Source organism: Vanessa cardui, chromosome 17 (assembly GCF_905220365.1).
Source record: "Vanessa cardui chromosome 17, ilVanCard2.1, whole genome shotgun sequence".
Classification (NCBI taxonomy): Eukaryota; Metazoa; Arthropoda; class Insecta; order Lepidoptera; family Nymphalidae; genus Vanessa; species Vanessa cardui.
This window is the reverse complement of record NC_061139.1, coordinates 11740741-11756875: the sequence shown is the minus strand read 5'-3', so window position 1 is coordinate 11756875 and position 16135 is coordinate 11740741. Positions and strand designations below refer to the sequence as shown.

General features: G+C 34.2%; 1 protein-coding gene across 1 annotated transcript in view; it reads right to left on the bottom strand.

Moving 5' to 3' along the window:
• Positions 1–5936: 5936 nt before the first annotated feature.
• Positions 5937–16135, bottom strand: part of LOC124536974 (frizzled-10-like) — a 30336-nt gene continuing 20137 nt past the window's right edge. The window contains exon 2 of the mRNA XM_047113664.1: positions 5937–7480. Coding sequence (XP_046969620.1) covers positions 6110–7480 — 1371 coding nt within the window. The 3' untranslated portion in view covers positions 5937–6109. The remainder of the gene's footprint in view (positions 7481–16135) is intronic.

Below are 16135 nucleotides of genomic sequence, written 5' to 3'. Positions count from 1 at the left end.
TTCGTTATTTTTTTATATATTCATATTTGTAAGGTTGATTTAAATGAAATATAAATGTTTTATAACTAATGTTATACTACGAGTAACTATTTTGTTGAAGGGAATGACATAGAGTTGTTACACAGAAATTACCGACTATTTTTATACTTTATAACAAGTATGGTGGGTAATAAATATAATCAAAATACTCACAAAAGCAACACTCCCTTTTTCAAAGACCTATTTCTTATATCAACGTAATACTTAATATTATACTCGGCGATAAATGAAAAACCAGCAAGAGAGATGTGTAATGTATAAATACTAAGTCTTCTTAAGGAGGAGTATTGTCCACTTGTGCCATTTAAAGTTTTATTTGATTATGGATTAATAAAAATATTGATTTGGGGGTTGTAACAACTCTATGTATGTCTCGGCAGCTTTAGACAAAACAATATTACCTATTTTAATAATTGATAATTAGTGTTTACATTTTCAAGTTAAAGTTGCGAAATCCAATTTAAAACCGCGATTAGATAAATTTTAAATGTGTATAAATTTAATGCTTTTTTTTACGTGTATTTTACTGTCAGACAAATATTTATTGATTTTTTTAAATTAATTTTAATTCGTCAATTATTAATTGTATTCAGACCAGGATTACACAATGATACGAGTCTTTGTTAGGTAGAAAATATGATTGATGTGTTTTAAACTTTTGTCTAATTACTATCAATTTAAGATGAGTCCAAAGTTGGATTGATTTTTAGACACTAGTATTGTCATGTATCCAAATTGCATAGGCCTGACATTCTTTGTAACATGTTACTGCTTGTTAACCCTCTCCTGAAATACTACGTTATTATAATGCCGTGATAATGATGTCGTTTATGGCATATTAATAGGAAAAAGATTCTCTATATATACGCGGTTTTTTGATATACATACATAGACATACATACATACATAGATTTACATTTTTCCGCGTTTTTGCTCATAACTCATAATTGAATTTAGGTAGATAACGACATTATAGGTATATAACTGCAGTGTATGGGGGGAGGGGGTCAGTTTTTTAGCTTAGTCTAATAATAGCTATCTCCATTTAATATTTCATGCAAATCTGTTCATTAGTTTTTTACAGTATTACTAAGATTTTTGTCTCCTATTCTGGGCAGTTTATTTTTCCTTTTCTTATGAATCAAAATGGAGTCGTCTTAGTTCCCCTATAAATACTTAATCTTTCTTAATACTTTTGAAACCTTTGGTAATTATATTATTGAATAACAGCATTTTTGTTTTTTGTTAATCATTCAAATTTTGTGACAAGCTAACTAGTTTATTTTCATAGCTAAGAAGTGCGACATATATCACATTCATAGATATATAAATGTAATCACTGAATATGTATGTCAAACAGAAGGCTATATATGGTATTACTGCAATGGATTGTGGTTTGATGATGGTGTTAGATCAAAGTCTTAATAACGACTTGTTTTCCTAAAATTCAATGGAATAATTTAAAAACAAAGCAATTTTCATGTTACAAAGAATGTCAGATTTGTTGGAGAAGTCAGATAAAATTGATGTCTAAAACATTTGAGATCAGCGGCGAATCACAAACATGTATTCGAGTCCGCTCGTTTATCGTCGCAAACGATCATTACATGAACATCTAGATAACAGAGATGGCCTACGTCGATAGCGGTATTGACACTAACACTTCGCTGAATTACAGATCTCGGAACAGATTAACACGTTCTTATGTATCAGCGCTTCTAGTGCTGACTGGTTTGACCTTTAATGGAGCAACAGCGCCTCCAGCGGACGTTTTGTGTACTAACAACAAATTAAGATTAAATCTCTTACTAGAAGGCCGAATATGTAAGTCAGTTATTTTAGACATGTGACGAACTGTGCTTTAAATTATAGCAAATTCTACCATATATTGTACCCTTTGAAAGCAAAAGTATTGTTTAGGATTGATATAACTGAACAAATATAACTACAGGCGGTTTTCAAAATTATCAAATGGCGCATTGGCGATGTTGGGAATGGTTATAATTTCTTAGTGTGCCAATGTCTAAAGCAGTGGTAACCACTTACCATCAGATGGTACATTACCCAGTCAGACTCATTTACATTAAAGCGTTGTAGTGCAAATCACAACGTATCATTTTTTTTTAAATTATAAAATACAAATATATCATGCATATCAGCGCTTCTAGCGCTTGATCAAAATTATATGAAACAACTTCAAGCGCCAATAGCGTATAGCTTATGAAATAGAATTTTTCATAGTTAATTTCGCCGCCGCAATTTAATTTACCATCTCACACTTCAATCATTAATCTTAAAACAGACCACCGTTTTCTTCAATACCGTTATATATATCAGCGGATCTAGAGCTAGTTTTAAAACTGTATGAAGGAATGTACAGCGCTTCTAGCGGATTTATGATTTATAAACTCACACTAAAATGACAGATCTTGCGTCAGATTACTTCCTACGATGTCTCACTTGTCTTGACAAAAACAGATCCGAGATAAACTACTTGATTTTACTTGTAAAATATTTTAGCGTTATCTCATTTTCTAAAAAAATCATAGCTTTGTGTTTATATATATAAATAAATATGTATAAACTGAACTTATAATATTTACGATTGTTTACATCCCTAAATACTATTTTCAACTCATGGCACTATTTAATTAGACTTTTGAAAAATATATATTTTTTTAATATATTTTATATACAAATACTTGAAAATGTATATCTATATATAATTGTGTCTTACTTTTTTCATCGTTGATTCGAAATAACAAACATTGATTAACTAATCATCTCAAACCATTTCCAACTAGAGCTGCATCTTAATAAAAAATCATCTGTTAGAAGTTAACAGAACCAAGTCAAGTACGAGTATGACTAAAGCACGATGGGTTCCGTACTCTTTAAAACAGCGCTACAAAGCTACGTCTTAATATAACGACATTATCCAAAATGACTTTGATACTAACATACGGACAGCCAAATATTCTATAAAAGTAATATTTAAAATATTTCAAAAATGGAACGCAATTGCGAAAACTTTTCTTAATCTTGAGCTACAGCTATAAATAAGAATTAAGCTGAATATAGAAACACCTCTGCCTATAATAAAATGGAACGAATAAAATAAAAAAAATATATTTGGATGTTTATTTTTGAAACTTTATACAATTAATTTTAATCGATTGTAAGTAAGAATGCTCTATAAATGCAATTTTTTTAATAGTTTTTTTTTATATATATATAAATAATTGTCTGGCATTATATTATGTATTATTATAAACTTTACTATGAATGTACTTTTAAATTAATTGATTCAAGCGACAAGTATCAATATTGAAGTTTTATACTGTAGTGTTTGTGTTTTGTTTTTTTTTTATTTAATTACGTATCTCTATTAGTGAATTATACACGTAGCGACTTTATGGCATATTTGGCATTGGACATTGTAAAAAAAAAAAAAATTTGTAATTATTTGCTGAATGTATAACATAATAATAATATGCCAAGTGTATAATAAATGTCAACTTGTAACAACATTTTTAACTAAGTTTATGTTTTTGTGAGTGTGTCCAATTTTTAATTTAATTTTTAATTTGGAAATGAAACGGTAAAATGACTTGCTCAATGGTTATAATAATTATGGATACTAGTAAATACCATGGTCGTGAAACCGATTTATATGTTAGCCAAATCACACTAGTGTTGCGTTTTATAGAAGAGTTTAAATTTATTTGTATTGACCAATTGATCCGGCTCGAAGGACCAATAGTTGTCACCTACACAAAATACAAAATTGCATATATCTAATATAAGTTACATATTTAATGATATATTATTCGCGTTATCAGTGTTAATACTTATCCATGATTTTTTTTTACATATGTGAAGTAGTTCTGTTGGCCCTACTGGTCTTTACAGCGTCACCGGTCGGGGCGAGTACAACACTCATTCTTGAATTTATGCCCTTTCGAACTCGAAAATGACGTTCGTCCTAAGGGTGTTCCCTATGAGACCGCACCTCGGCCCAGAACGTAGTAAGGTGAGAACGCTTCTAATCAGAACTACTTTTTCATTAATATTTACATGCCTTTATATATTCTTTAATTGAACGCAACGTTAGCGCGATCTAGGAATTACATGACTTGTTGTATTGCTTTTATCAAAATAAATCATTAATAGAGATATTTAGTATACATTCCATTTAGTTTAATTTTCTTTTCTTTTTTAGTTAATTTTCATTTTTTTCTTTTATAGTATTATTTTCTTGATTTATTTTCATATTTATTAATATAACGTTTTCTTCAGGGTTCAAAGAAATTGGGTCTAGTGTAGTGTAAATTGTGTAATTATAATATTTCGTTTTTGTATAGAGAGTTATATATTGTCAATGTAATGTTTAGAAGTTTATTAATAAAACGTGTTTAACATATTGTGGTTTTCTTGAACTTATTTCCTTAAAAAATGTATTGTTGAACGAAAATGAAGTGACGTCACCGGACAGACGACGAAGCGTTAGAACTAGCGCGCACTGGTAACTTTTGTCACGGTGACTTTAAAGTGTTTGTCACTATCACGTCACGTTTCCAAAGTGGAGTGCGCTCATTAATAGAAACAGTTACAAAACATTTTCGAAATCGAAGTGTCATTTGCCACTATGGATTTCGAAGAGACGGTGGTTCTCTGTGAACTCGTGAGACTCGGCAGAAAAAGACTTTAATTTTCATGTGAATATCTGAATAATCTTTAAATTTTTTGTCATAAAGAGCTGGTCTCTTTTCCACTTCTATTAGAACATCATTATCAGTATCGTCTTCACGAACGTTTACGTTTTGAATAGATGGTGACGCCATTTGCGCGCGCCGAAGTTGGCAGTCAAAGTGCAGATAGCGCAAAACTGACGACGAGAGTGACAAATTTGTCGCTAGCGGACACAAATGTCACCCAATTGTCACGTCGTACATATTCATGGACTCGACAGTTCTTAGAGAAGATATCTGACAGGAGGCGGGCGACGGCCATATTACTTGAGACAAAGGATAAAAAGATTGATTTCAAGAAAAGTAAAAAGTATTGATTTTTGTTTTTGTTATTTTTATTTAATGCAATTGTGTTTGTTTGTGAATATTACTTTGGTGAATAGTAGATTATAGTATACAAACTCAACCCTTAGATGCGTTCATTGACATTTGTCTAAGTTCTTAGAACGCACTCAAAATATGCCTAGCTTGAGTTTTTATTTCTTTTTTATTTTATTTGACAAAGACTGCAAGAGATATATAACCGATTTATATAGACGCATCCTAATCCTTCATTAGATTTAATGTAATCTAGTATAGAATATCTGTGTTATTTTATTTGATTTTTTATCGTTTTCTTGAACATTAAATTTATTAAAGCGTGTTAAATCGTTTATATAAATGACAAGAAAATGGTGACATCTAATTTGATTTTTTTTTTATAAGTTTTTGAAGTTACATATTTGACTTATTTTGAAAAAAGCTAGAATCGTGATAACTCGAAAATATTTTACGTATGCATTCATACGCAGGGTATTTAAATTGTCGAAAATAATCACCTCTATCCCCACTCAACGGGAATACGGTTAATTACCTTGTATAAATATTCGATGTTTCATAAAATCCCTTTAATAAGTCAATTTCTTTTGAAATTATAATTGTTATTATAAGAAACATATTATTTTTCTTAATTTAAGAAAGAAACTTGTTTATTTAAGCAGATTATTACAAGACAAAAATTATTTAACTATCATTGTGACTAATATTTGCGATAGATGGCGTTAGAAAGATAAATCATCTATACATTAACTGTAACTGCTTAATTATTGGACTCAAAAATAACTATATTTTTGTATTATTATTATTATGAAATAAAATAACTTTTTATAGAAATTCAACAGTATAATATAAAGTCATATTTACACTATTTACACATTTGTACAAATATCGAGAGCGCCTTCACAGAAGGCATATACTTAGGCACTTAGCTTAAACTATAATTGAGTCTTTGAGACACACATAACACTTCAGATACACAGTTTATAATATTCACTTATTCATCATACTCTAGACACGTGAAGAGGTCTTTTATAATAAGGGTGCTGAGGTCTGAGCAGTGGAGGGGCGCAGCACGGTGCCTTGCGCGGGGGGCAAAGGGCCTTTTTCCATACGACAGCAGTCTTCCTCGACCATGCCCACGCACCCGCCGCGATGCCACACGACAACCACAAGCAAATGGACACGCCACTCGAGCCGACTGTGTTTTCAACATTTCCGGCCTCCAGAGCGGCTAACAATGCAAGGTTAGTCTGAGCTTCCCGCTTCCGGGCTTCGATGACTCTCGTTCCGGTCGCAAACGCAGCCAGTAGCAAGTAGAGCAGTCCACCGGCCGCGGCCCGAGCCGCCAACCTTCCAACTCGCCTGGCGCCTCTCGAGTCAAGTGCGCGGCGCACTCTCATTATCCCCGGACAAGCACCGATCGCAAGCGCTATCGAGGTCATCAGTAATGCGCCTCGCGGGACCCCTATGAGCGCGGCAGCAGCCGTATCAGATACACCACACGTGCCCGTCAGCTCCTCGGCTGTCACCCTTCGAAGTGCTAAGGCTGCCGCAGTCCACGCGCCCGCCCATCCCCAAGCCACGGCGTGCAGATACGCCGCCGCGCGCTCCAGCGCCTCGGTGGACCATTCACTGGCGGCCGTCAAGTACCACGCCACACATGCGTTTGCGAACCACGCATCTGCGGCCAGTGTGAAGTAGTAAGTGAGGGAGAAGAAAGCCACGCAGGTCGGAGACGCTAATCCGTCGACGGCCAGTGTGACGCCACTGCAGGAGACTGTCTTCGCTCCGAGCCAGCCTCGCGTGACGTGCGCCAACGCGACAATGGCGTGACACGTCGCCATCCAGACCACCGGTCTCTCGGGGTACCGGTACCGCGATGGCTCGGCGCAGAAAGTTAGCAGCGCGAATGAAGTCGATAATAAAGAGAACCATGCGAGTGTGATCATCCATATTTCGGCAGTTCGCTTTTCGGGCTGGGTGTAGCGAGCGTGTTGACCGCACGCAGGCCAACATTCGCCGGTCGGTGCTCTCGTGTAAGCTGGAGGGCATCCGTGCTCCCGAAGCTCTTGATCGTGGAACGGCCAGCGTGGGAGCGGGGGCGGTTCTGATTCCAGCTCGCTAGCATTGGGGGGCCGCATGCACAGCCGTCTGTCGGGGCGGAGTGGAAAAGCGGAACAGTCAAGCTTGATACTGGGTGGTAATAATTTGATCTGCTCCTTGCAATCTTCCACGACCTTCTCGCAGAGAGCTCGGCAGGCGCTCACGGACCCGGAGACTTGCTCAGAGCACAGGGGTGCAAACGCAGAGCAGAGCAGGAAACGTGCATGGACGGAACACTCGCTGGCCAGGATACCCGTAAATGCTGTCATCTGAAAAAGAAAAAAAAATAACCATTAATATTATGAAAAAATCAAAATGCGATTATTTTTAAACTATAAATATAACGAACACGCACACATGCACACGCACACGCGTGTAAATTATTTCCTAAATGATCGCTACGTACATTCAAGTATAAATCATCAATGCCACTCAAGGCTCAAATATCAAATGTTTAAGTTTATTCGAGTAAATAAATAATACAGCTAAGTACCTACGAAGAATCGGCGACTCAATGGATTACCTAAAGTAAACAAACTCGGCTATGGCTTATAAGTGCTTTGAAATTAAGGTTATTGCATTTGCAACCCTGTTTCTTAAGTATAAGGTATATTTTTGTATTAAAGCTAGCGACGGTATTTGTATCAATAGAAACCCTTGTATGTGATCCAAAGACATCTAAAACGAAGTGCGCGTGAGCAAATGTTTGTTAAGGCGAAGCTCACAAGTACTATAACATAGAATAAGCAGAGAAGAGAAGAAGAAGAGGAATCAGAAATCCAAATACTACAAAAATTATAATTTTCTATGTTTATTCTTTTGTTCAATTTTCAAATTTCGAACATCGAACCTCAGATCATTTTTATTAAATTCTTTATGTATTTTTTTTCAATTTTCTTTTGATTATTCTTTTTTTTAAACTATATTAAAGCTATGAGAATAATTTAAATAAAACTAGTTAGTAAAACTGAATAGGCATGTCGCTTTAACGAAAATATTTTAAGTGGTGCCGACACACTAAACCTTTTTGGAAAGCAAACAGCCGTGTTTGCTCACAATTGTTGGCTTAAAACGAAACGTTTTCGTGAAAAAAAAATGAACGATGCCTCAGTTTGTGACCAGCCTACCGTTCTGTAATAGGATTGTATGGGAAGAATCGGAAGGATTGTTCGGCATTTTAATCTGGATCTGAGTACCTTTTTTATTTTAAGTCGGGTGTACATTTCAAATTTAGAAAAAAAAAAACAATAGTCGTTTTTTCTTTTCTAGCAAGTTACTTAATAATACGTTCTAAAATTTAAATTTTACGTGTAACTTTGTTAAAATAATTTATATTCTTTCAAATGTAAAGATAAATGATACATTTTTAATTGTTATTGTACACACGGACTCAGAAATGACGCCAAATAAAAAAAAATATCATGTTTTTTCTACTGTAACTTTATTTAGTATCACATAAATAATCATTAACTTTTAATGTTATTATTTGGTCTGTATAAGGCTATTAAATGCGTTTTATTTCTTTAAAGACATGTTTTACATAATTGCTATTTTGTTTCTTTTTCCCTTGCATATGTGTAAACAAAATTAAAAAATAAAAGTGTCATAGGTACATGCAACGCCCTTACGTCAAGTTTTAGATTTATACTTATTTAATTTTAGTTAGTTATATATGTTTTTTTTTTTATCCTGTGTAGTTTTAAAAAAAAATAAGTTTTTTTTAAAATGCGGATTATCGTTTACATAACAGTCTAGGCTCCATAAATCGTTATTCTATTTTAGTTTAATATGTGTTTTTGAATGGCGAGAACGGGCTTCGTCCACAATATATAATTGCCTAAAGGCGGATCATTCCGTGAAAAGTTTTAGTTATTTTTTGCGACGTCGAATGACGAATTCTCATTGAAAAATATCGCTTGACTGACAAAGAATCCGTTGTGGATTTCTTTTGTATTTTACAAACGTATATTTTTTTTTTAAGTTAAAAATACAAAGATTCAAAATTTGTTAAAGTAATGATTGACAACTTTTTGCTATTATTATCCTACAGACAGTAGTTAGGTTACTTATGATTTAATTGTATTATTTTTTTAATAAAACCTTTTTTGAATCTTATAAATAAGCTTACAAACTGTATACATTCTAAATCGATACTTTCAGGTCTAATTATAACTCAAAAAATTACATGCCACTTTTGACCTTTGTAGTGAACACAGAGAGTTCTAAAATATGCCTTAAAATAAACAAAAAATAATACACGCCACTAATATACGAAGAAAGTATTCCATTACAAATTTAACAAAAATAATTCGTAAATAACATTTGATTCCCTTCTCGAAATTGCGTAAGAAATATTCTCGTTATGGCGATCTTGATCACATAGACCGATTACATCTAATCATTGTACGATCTCAAAAGGAACAACCGTTCAATTAGGTAAAAACTTGAAACGCACGTTGTGGTCGGTCTTTTCGTTTGGAGGCCAGTTTTAAAAAAAACCCCAATGTCCTTGCTTTTGTCTTGCACAGGGTTCCCACAATTAACAAAATGTCGCTTGTCGACAACTAATAATTGAATTCTTAAATACAAAGATAATGCTTGTTTTTGTTCGTGTTCTATTCACATCGTTCGAATTTTAATTTAAAAATGTTGAAGTTGTACAAGAAACGCAAGACGAGTCGGATAATCGTTTAAAAAAAATACATTCCGAAGTATGTTTATTAGCCAGTAATTAATAAAACAAGAAAAAATATCATACTATTAGTATAAATACGTTGAATTACGTTTCATTTTTTTTCAGGCCCAGATTATTTATAAATCTGGTAAGAGTGTTGCAATATAATAAAATAAAACAGAAGCTTCAAATTCACTATCTTGGTGTGCGTGACAACTGACAGCTACGTTTGACAAGTGCGAATTGTCAACTATTTTACCAGTGTGCGTGACCTTACAAAAGTCATATGCTAAGATTGCTATCCAATCTGGTACATCTGAGCATTTTGCCAACACATCTCAGGATTTGCTTTCTCTTGCCAAAGCTGAAATGATTAAATCCTGGAATTCTTTTTGGGTTTCATCAAAATTGGTCAAGGGTAAATATTATTCGGCGTTACAACCTGAAATTCCGAGGCGACCTTGGTTTTCATCTCACAGGCACGCTGACCGTTGGGTCACCTCCACCATCTGTCGGTTACGCCTCGGCCATTCATGCACACCTACTCATCTAGCAAAAATCAGAGTTCGTGATCACTCGCTGTGTGAATGTGGCCTAGACGAAGGCTCTGCAACCCATATCCTGTTCCTTTGCCCTAAACTTCTTCGTCCCATTTATGACATCCTCCCTCCTAAAGTCCCTCGCCCTATAAATGTTGAATGTTTGTTGACGTTTGTGTTTAGTCCATTTTGTTCAATCTTATGTAAATATATCAAATTAAATAAAATTAAGTTGTGAATAGTCCAATTTTTCATATTTTATTACATATATTGTTTAGAATACTAACAACTATTTTTTTTTAATTCTCTTATTATTAACTCTTAATGTTTGTGTTGTTCTAGGTTAAGGATTAACAAGGAAATTAATACTACTATTCTTGACTTTAAAATTCAATTGAGTTTAGTGTCTCAACCGTACCGATCAATCTCATTCGTGTTTTCTCCATCCTACGTCACATTGGCGAAATAATCTGTGCCCTCGGCACAACTAAAAGCCATTAAACTAAGAATTGAATTGACCTTACAAAAGTTTCCGTTTTCGAAGCGTTACAATAACGTTTGATAGATAACCATAGTCTACACAAGCGGAGCCAGGACCCATTCCTGACTCCGCTCGTGTAGACTATGGACATGTCACTAATCCTAATAATATTGGACTGTATAATCTCATTTATTAATACTTTTATGACGTAAGTTTTACTTGGAGGTAGGGCTTTGTGCTAGCCCATCTGGGTATGTACCACCCACTCATCAGTTTTTCTTCCGCCCAATAACAGTACTCAGTATTGTTGTGTTCCAGTTTGAAGGGTGAGTGAGCCAGTGTAACAACAGGCACAAGGCACATTGACGTCGTAAAGAATAGTTAATATTTCTTACAGCGTCATTGTCTATGGGTGATGGTGACCACTTACCATCAGGTGGCCCATAGGCTCGTCCGCCTAATTGTAGTGATATTAATAACAAATTAATATATAAATATCTTCCAAACCTTCTCGAAGGGAGACGCCTTAAGTGGAAAATTTACAGGCTGCTGTTGTAATAAATAAACTAATTACTAAATTTGACTGTAGTAGTGATAGCCCTATACGTCAGCAGTCAGTCATTCGCGCCGAGTTTTTACAAGCGACGATGCCGGGAACCGCTTTGATTCCATCTAAATAACATAATGACGAAACTAACCCTTCGAATCGTATGAGCAATGGTTTTACTTATTTGGAACAATGGCAAGCGTGACCTTAAAGGTCAGGTAACGAAAAGATTCATTTATTATGAGAAATAAATATTATTAATTAGAAATATATCCTAGTCTGCTTGGACACCTGACATATTCTACTATACTATGGTTCTGTTGTGCTTAAAGTAAAAGTAACAGCCTGTAAATTTCCCACTGCTGGGCTAATGGCCTCCTCTGCCATTAAGGAGAAGGCTTGGAACATATTCCACCACGCTGTTCCAATGCGGGTTAGTGGAATGTACATGTGGCAGAATTTCAATGAAAGTAAACATGCCGGTTTCCTCACGATGTTTTCCTTCACCGCCGAGCACGAGATGAATTATAAACACAAATTAAGCGTATATATAGTAGTACTTGCCTGAGTTTGAACCCGAAATCATCGGTTAATATACACGTCTAACCACTGGGCCATCTCAGTTTGTGTTTAGATTTAAGGAATAAGTGAGCCTGTGTAATAGGACATAACATCTTACATAGGTCCCAGGGATGGCACAGTGTATGTGTGCGACGTTTACCTTACATTTAGTAAAATACATTGAAAACTTAGTTTCTAGGTTATGTTGACATTGACACGTGACATTGGCGATATAATCTGTGACATCTTTGCTCAAATAAAAGCCAAAAAAAGTATAGACACATAGTACAAAATTTCGAACCTTTTTCACGATACTACCTTAGATATTAGTTACACATATACATATTATGTTTGGCTTTCAAACATATTTCAAAGGAACCAAAATGTATTGAAATTTATTAAATATAAATTAACTAATTTATTAATCAACATTGTCGTTAAAAAAATCGTTACTTTTTTAAATAAGAATCAAAAAGGCATGAATTATACGACTTTATTACGAAAAAAAGGTTGAATAGATAAAATGATCTTCGAAAAGCAACAAAACAAAATGTACCCTTTCAATGTGAAGTTTATATTTGTTAATTTAAAAACCACTCAAAGACGGTGCGTGCTCACAAAGGCGGGAGACGACAAAAAAAATTAATTACCGACACAATCCGAAAATAGCCGAATGGAACCGAGCGGCTTTGATGTTTCAAAACATACTGAAAATAATCTCGAGCAACGATGTAATGAGCCGTAGCAAGTAATTAACGAACGAACTTTTTGTTCGAATATTTCATCGAAACGTGAAAATATTATAAATATACAATATTATAACGACAATATTCCAAATGTCATAACACACTGGGAATCTATAGTTACATATAATATTATAAATGTGAAAGTAACTCTGACTGTATGTCTGACGCTCTTTCACGACCAAACCGCTGAACCGAATTTGATGAAATTTGGTATGAAACAAACTTGAACTTCAAGAAGGGACATAGGCTACGTTTCTTGCCTAACATGACAACCAACCCCCTAAAGGCCGAGAGAAGCCGTGAGTGACAACTAGTTAGTTATAAAGGTTGGTCCACACATACCAAGGGGAAAGAGGTTAAATTAGATAGAAGCACTACCACTTATAGAATATACTACGAGCTAGTGTCCGTTACGTTGCCAGTTACATTAATTAATTATTCCGCTAAAACAGTGCCTTATGCTTGCAAGTCCATTTTCCATTCAAACCAAACATGGACAATCCAAGCATTGATTTATTTTTTCAGGGCAAGTGACATATAGAACTATTCAGCAGGATTATATTGAATCTCAATGCAATACACAGTCTGGAAGTTCCAAAAAATATAGGCCCGCGGGTTAGGAAGAGGGGGTGTCTGATTTTAGGTCTTAAAAAGTAGCCTATTTCCTAAAGTGGGATTGAAGCTTACTTCCTATCAAATTTCATCAAATTAGGTTCAGTGGTTTGGCCGTCAAACCGGAACAGACAAACACACAGTTACGTTTATAATTTTAGTACAAATTACCACGCTTCATTTTTATACTCTATCCTACTTTAAAAAACAAAGATATTTTCAAGATTAAAATCCTCAAAATGGTATAGCTGTCATAAAGAACACATACATACCACAGATGATAACCATAAAACTAAATGACCATTTATAGCACAGATAATTTAATCAAAATGTTTACGTTTCACAATTTATAAACGCGTACTTTCAGGAGCCCTCGATATAATATTTACTGCACATGTCAATTATTTACAGAGCACTCGGCGGCTGCCTTTGATCGGCTATCAACCTTTGAAGTTACGCCGCTTTACGTCCTGTGTACGTCTGAGAAATAACCGAGTACGAACGAACTATAAAGATAAATATATATTTTATAGATAGATACATTTTGTTAAAGACTACATATCTATCTATATGTGATTTTACTTGATAAGTTTTCTTATCAAACTACAAAACTGACGATGAATATTATGTATGCGTACAGCCTTAGTTTCGAAATAGTTTTTGATGTAAACATGTATTATTTATTGTACATTTAAGTTAATTGAACGGTAACAATAATTTTAATATTTGTCTTAATATCCAGCAATATTAAACGGAGTTCTTGGTTTTATTTTATATGGTAAAAATAAATTTAATCAGATTACATTTACAGAGGTAAACAAGTTCTGTTTCTGTATTTGTTGTTAAGTATGAACTTTAGTATCTATGTCTTAATTTGAGCTTTAAGCAACAAAGTAAACATCACTTACAGCTTATACAATTTAAAGCCTAAGTACTAACAAGGAAACAGAATGGAAAATACTAAGGCTTTTTCATTGTATTTCCCATGAAGCACTTTTCAAAGAAATTTAATTCATATTTTGACAAAAAACCGGTTTAAGCTAGTTTCAACCAGATTTATAACAATTGTATCCGTTCCCGTAATCAGTCGAAATATATCATTACAAAATAAATATCACTAAAAATTATTATTTCGGCGTGTTTGTGGAGTTTTATATTAATCGCAATATCCATTTATGGTCTTTGAAGGTTGTAAAAAGATAAAAGAAGCACCGACGTCGCTAAGCGGAAGTGACCACTCACGACCAGCTGGCCAATTTACTCGCGAACGCGAAATTAAAAAATTAAAAAAAAAAACGATGCCACTTCTGATATCTCATCGCTCTATGTACAAGTCGTCATTTCTTACGGTCAGCGTAATTCTTACAAAGATGGCCGTCTGCTGAAATGTTTATCTCAGCGGTTCTTTGATGTTCTCGCAATTAGGGTTGGCGATTAAACAATTATTAAAAGATCCATCGATCGTTGACCCCGAGTTTGACGTCTGCTGTCTTCATTAACTGATTTCGAAAATATCGTTCCATATTTAAAATTTATAGTAGTTAAAATAGCTAATTAATCTGTGGCGCATAAACTATTACGATTTATTTTATGGACAACTTTTGTTTAGTATATTTGTAATATAGGAGGATGGACTGACAGATGAAATATCTTTACTTAAACTGGCTCACTCACTCTTCAAACCAGAGGACAAGAATAATAAGTATTACTGTGTAAACATAAAATGTCATGAGTGGCTAGTCAGGCTACCTACCACATAGGTCTAGGACTAAACTGAGCTAATTTTTCCCATGCCACATCACAGATAATTGTAATTATGTTTCAATATGGTTCCATTCTTGCTACCATTCCAAAGAGGCCATGATTTGTTTTGCTGTAATTTTTAATTTTGATGTGTATATTTTATTCACTAGATTAAACATAACCATATAATACCATACGTTTATGGTATATAACGAGTACTTTGATAAATCAAAACAGTTTTTTTATTTGTGTTAAATAAAATACTTTTTACGAGAAAACTTCAGTTAAATTTCGTTTAAAATTGGAATAACGCCAAGCTTGAAACCCGATTATGGTAGAACCAGCTGGAACCATTCAACCCGATCTATTCCGATCAGTCGGCACTAAACTTTGCCGCGTCCTACGGGACTGAACCCATTGACTACTTTTATAACATTTATATGTCGATTCTGAGGGAAATTCTGTTAATATCCACATTGTCACTATGAGTTAGTTATTCGCCCAGCAGTGGTATTGTCATGATCATTAAATCCTAGGTAAGATGTTATGTATTTTGTGCCTGTACATTATATATATTTTGAAGTGTTATGAACTGATACAGAATATCGCTATTTAATGGAAGTTTACTGATTGTTTGATCCAAACAGTCTCATTATATTTAAAAGCGTATTCAGACATTTTTTTCAATAGTGGGTATATTTCTTTTAGTATTGGAAAACATTACATACATTACTCAGATCCCAATGTAAGTAGCTGAAGCTTGTGTTATGGAATATCAGAAGTAACGACGGCACCACGAACACTCATAATCAAGACAGAAAACTAATGCACTTTTTTTACTTCGACTCGGCCGGGAGTCAAACCCGGGACCTCGAAGTGGCGTATCAATGACAACCAGTGTACACATTACTCAACCTCCGAGGTCAAATGTTACTTGAAAACGAGAAATCTTACTAAAAATATTCTCTTAACACAATAATCTAAGATAATATCTGAACCATATAACTTCTTTTGAAGGTCC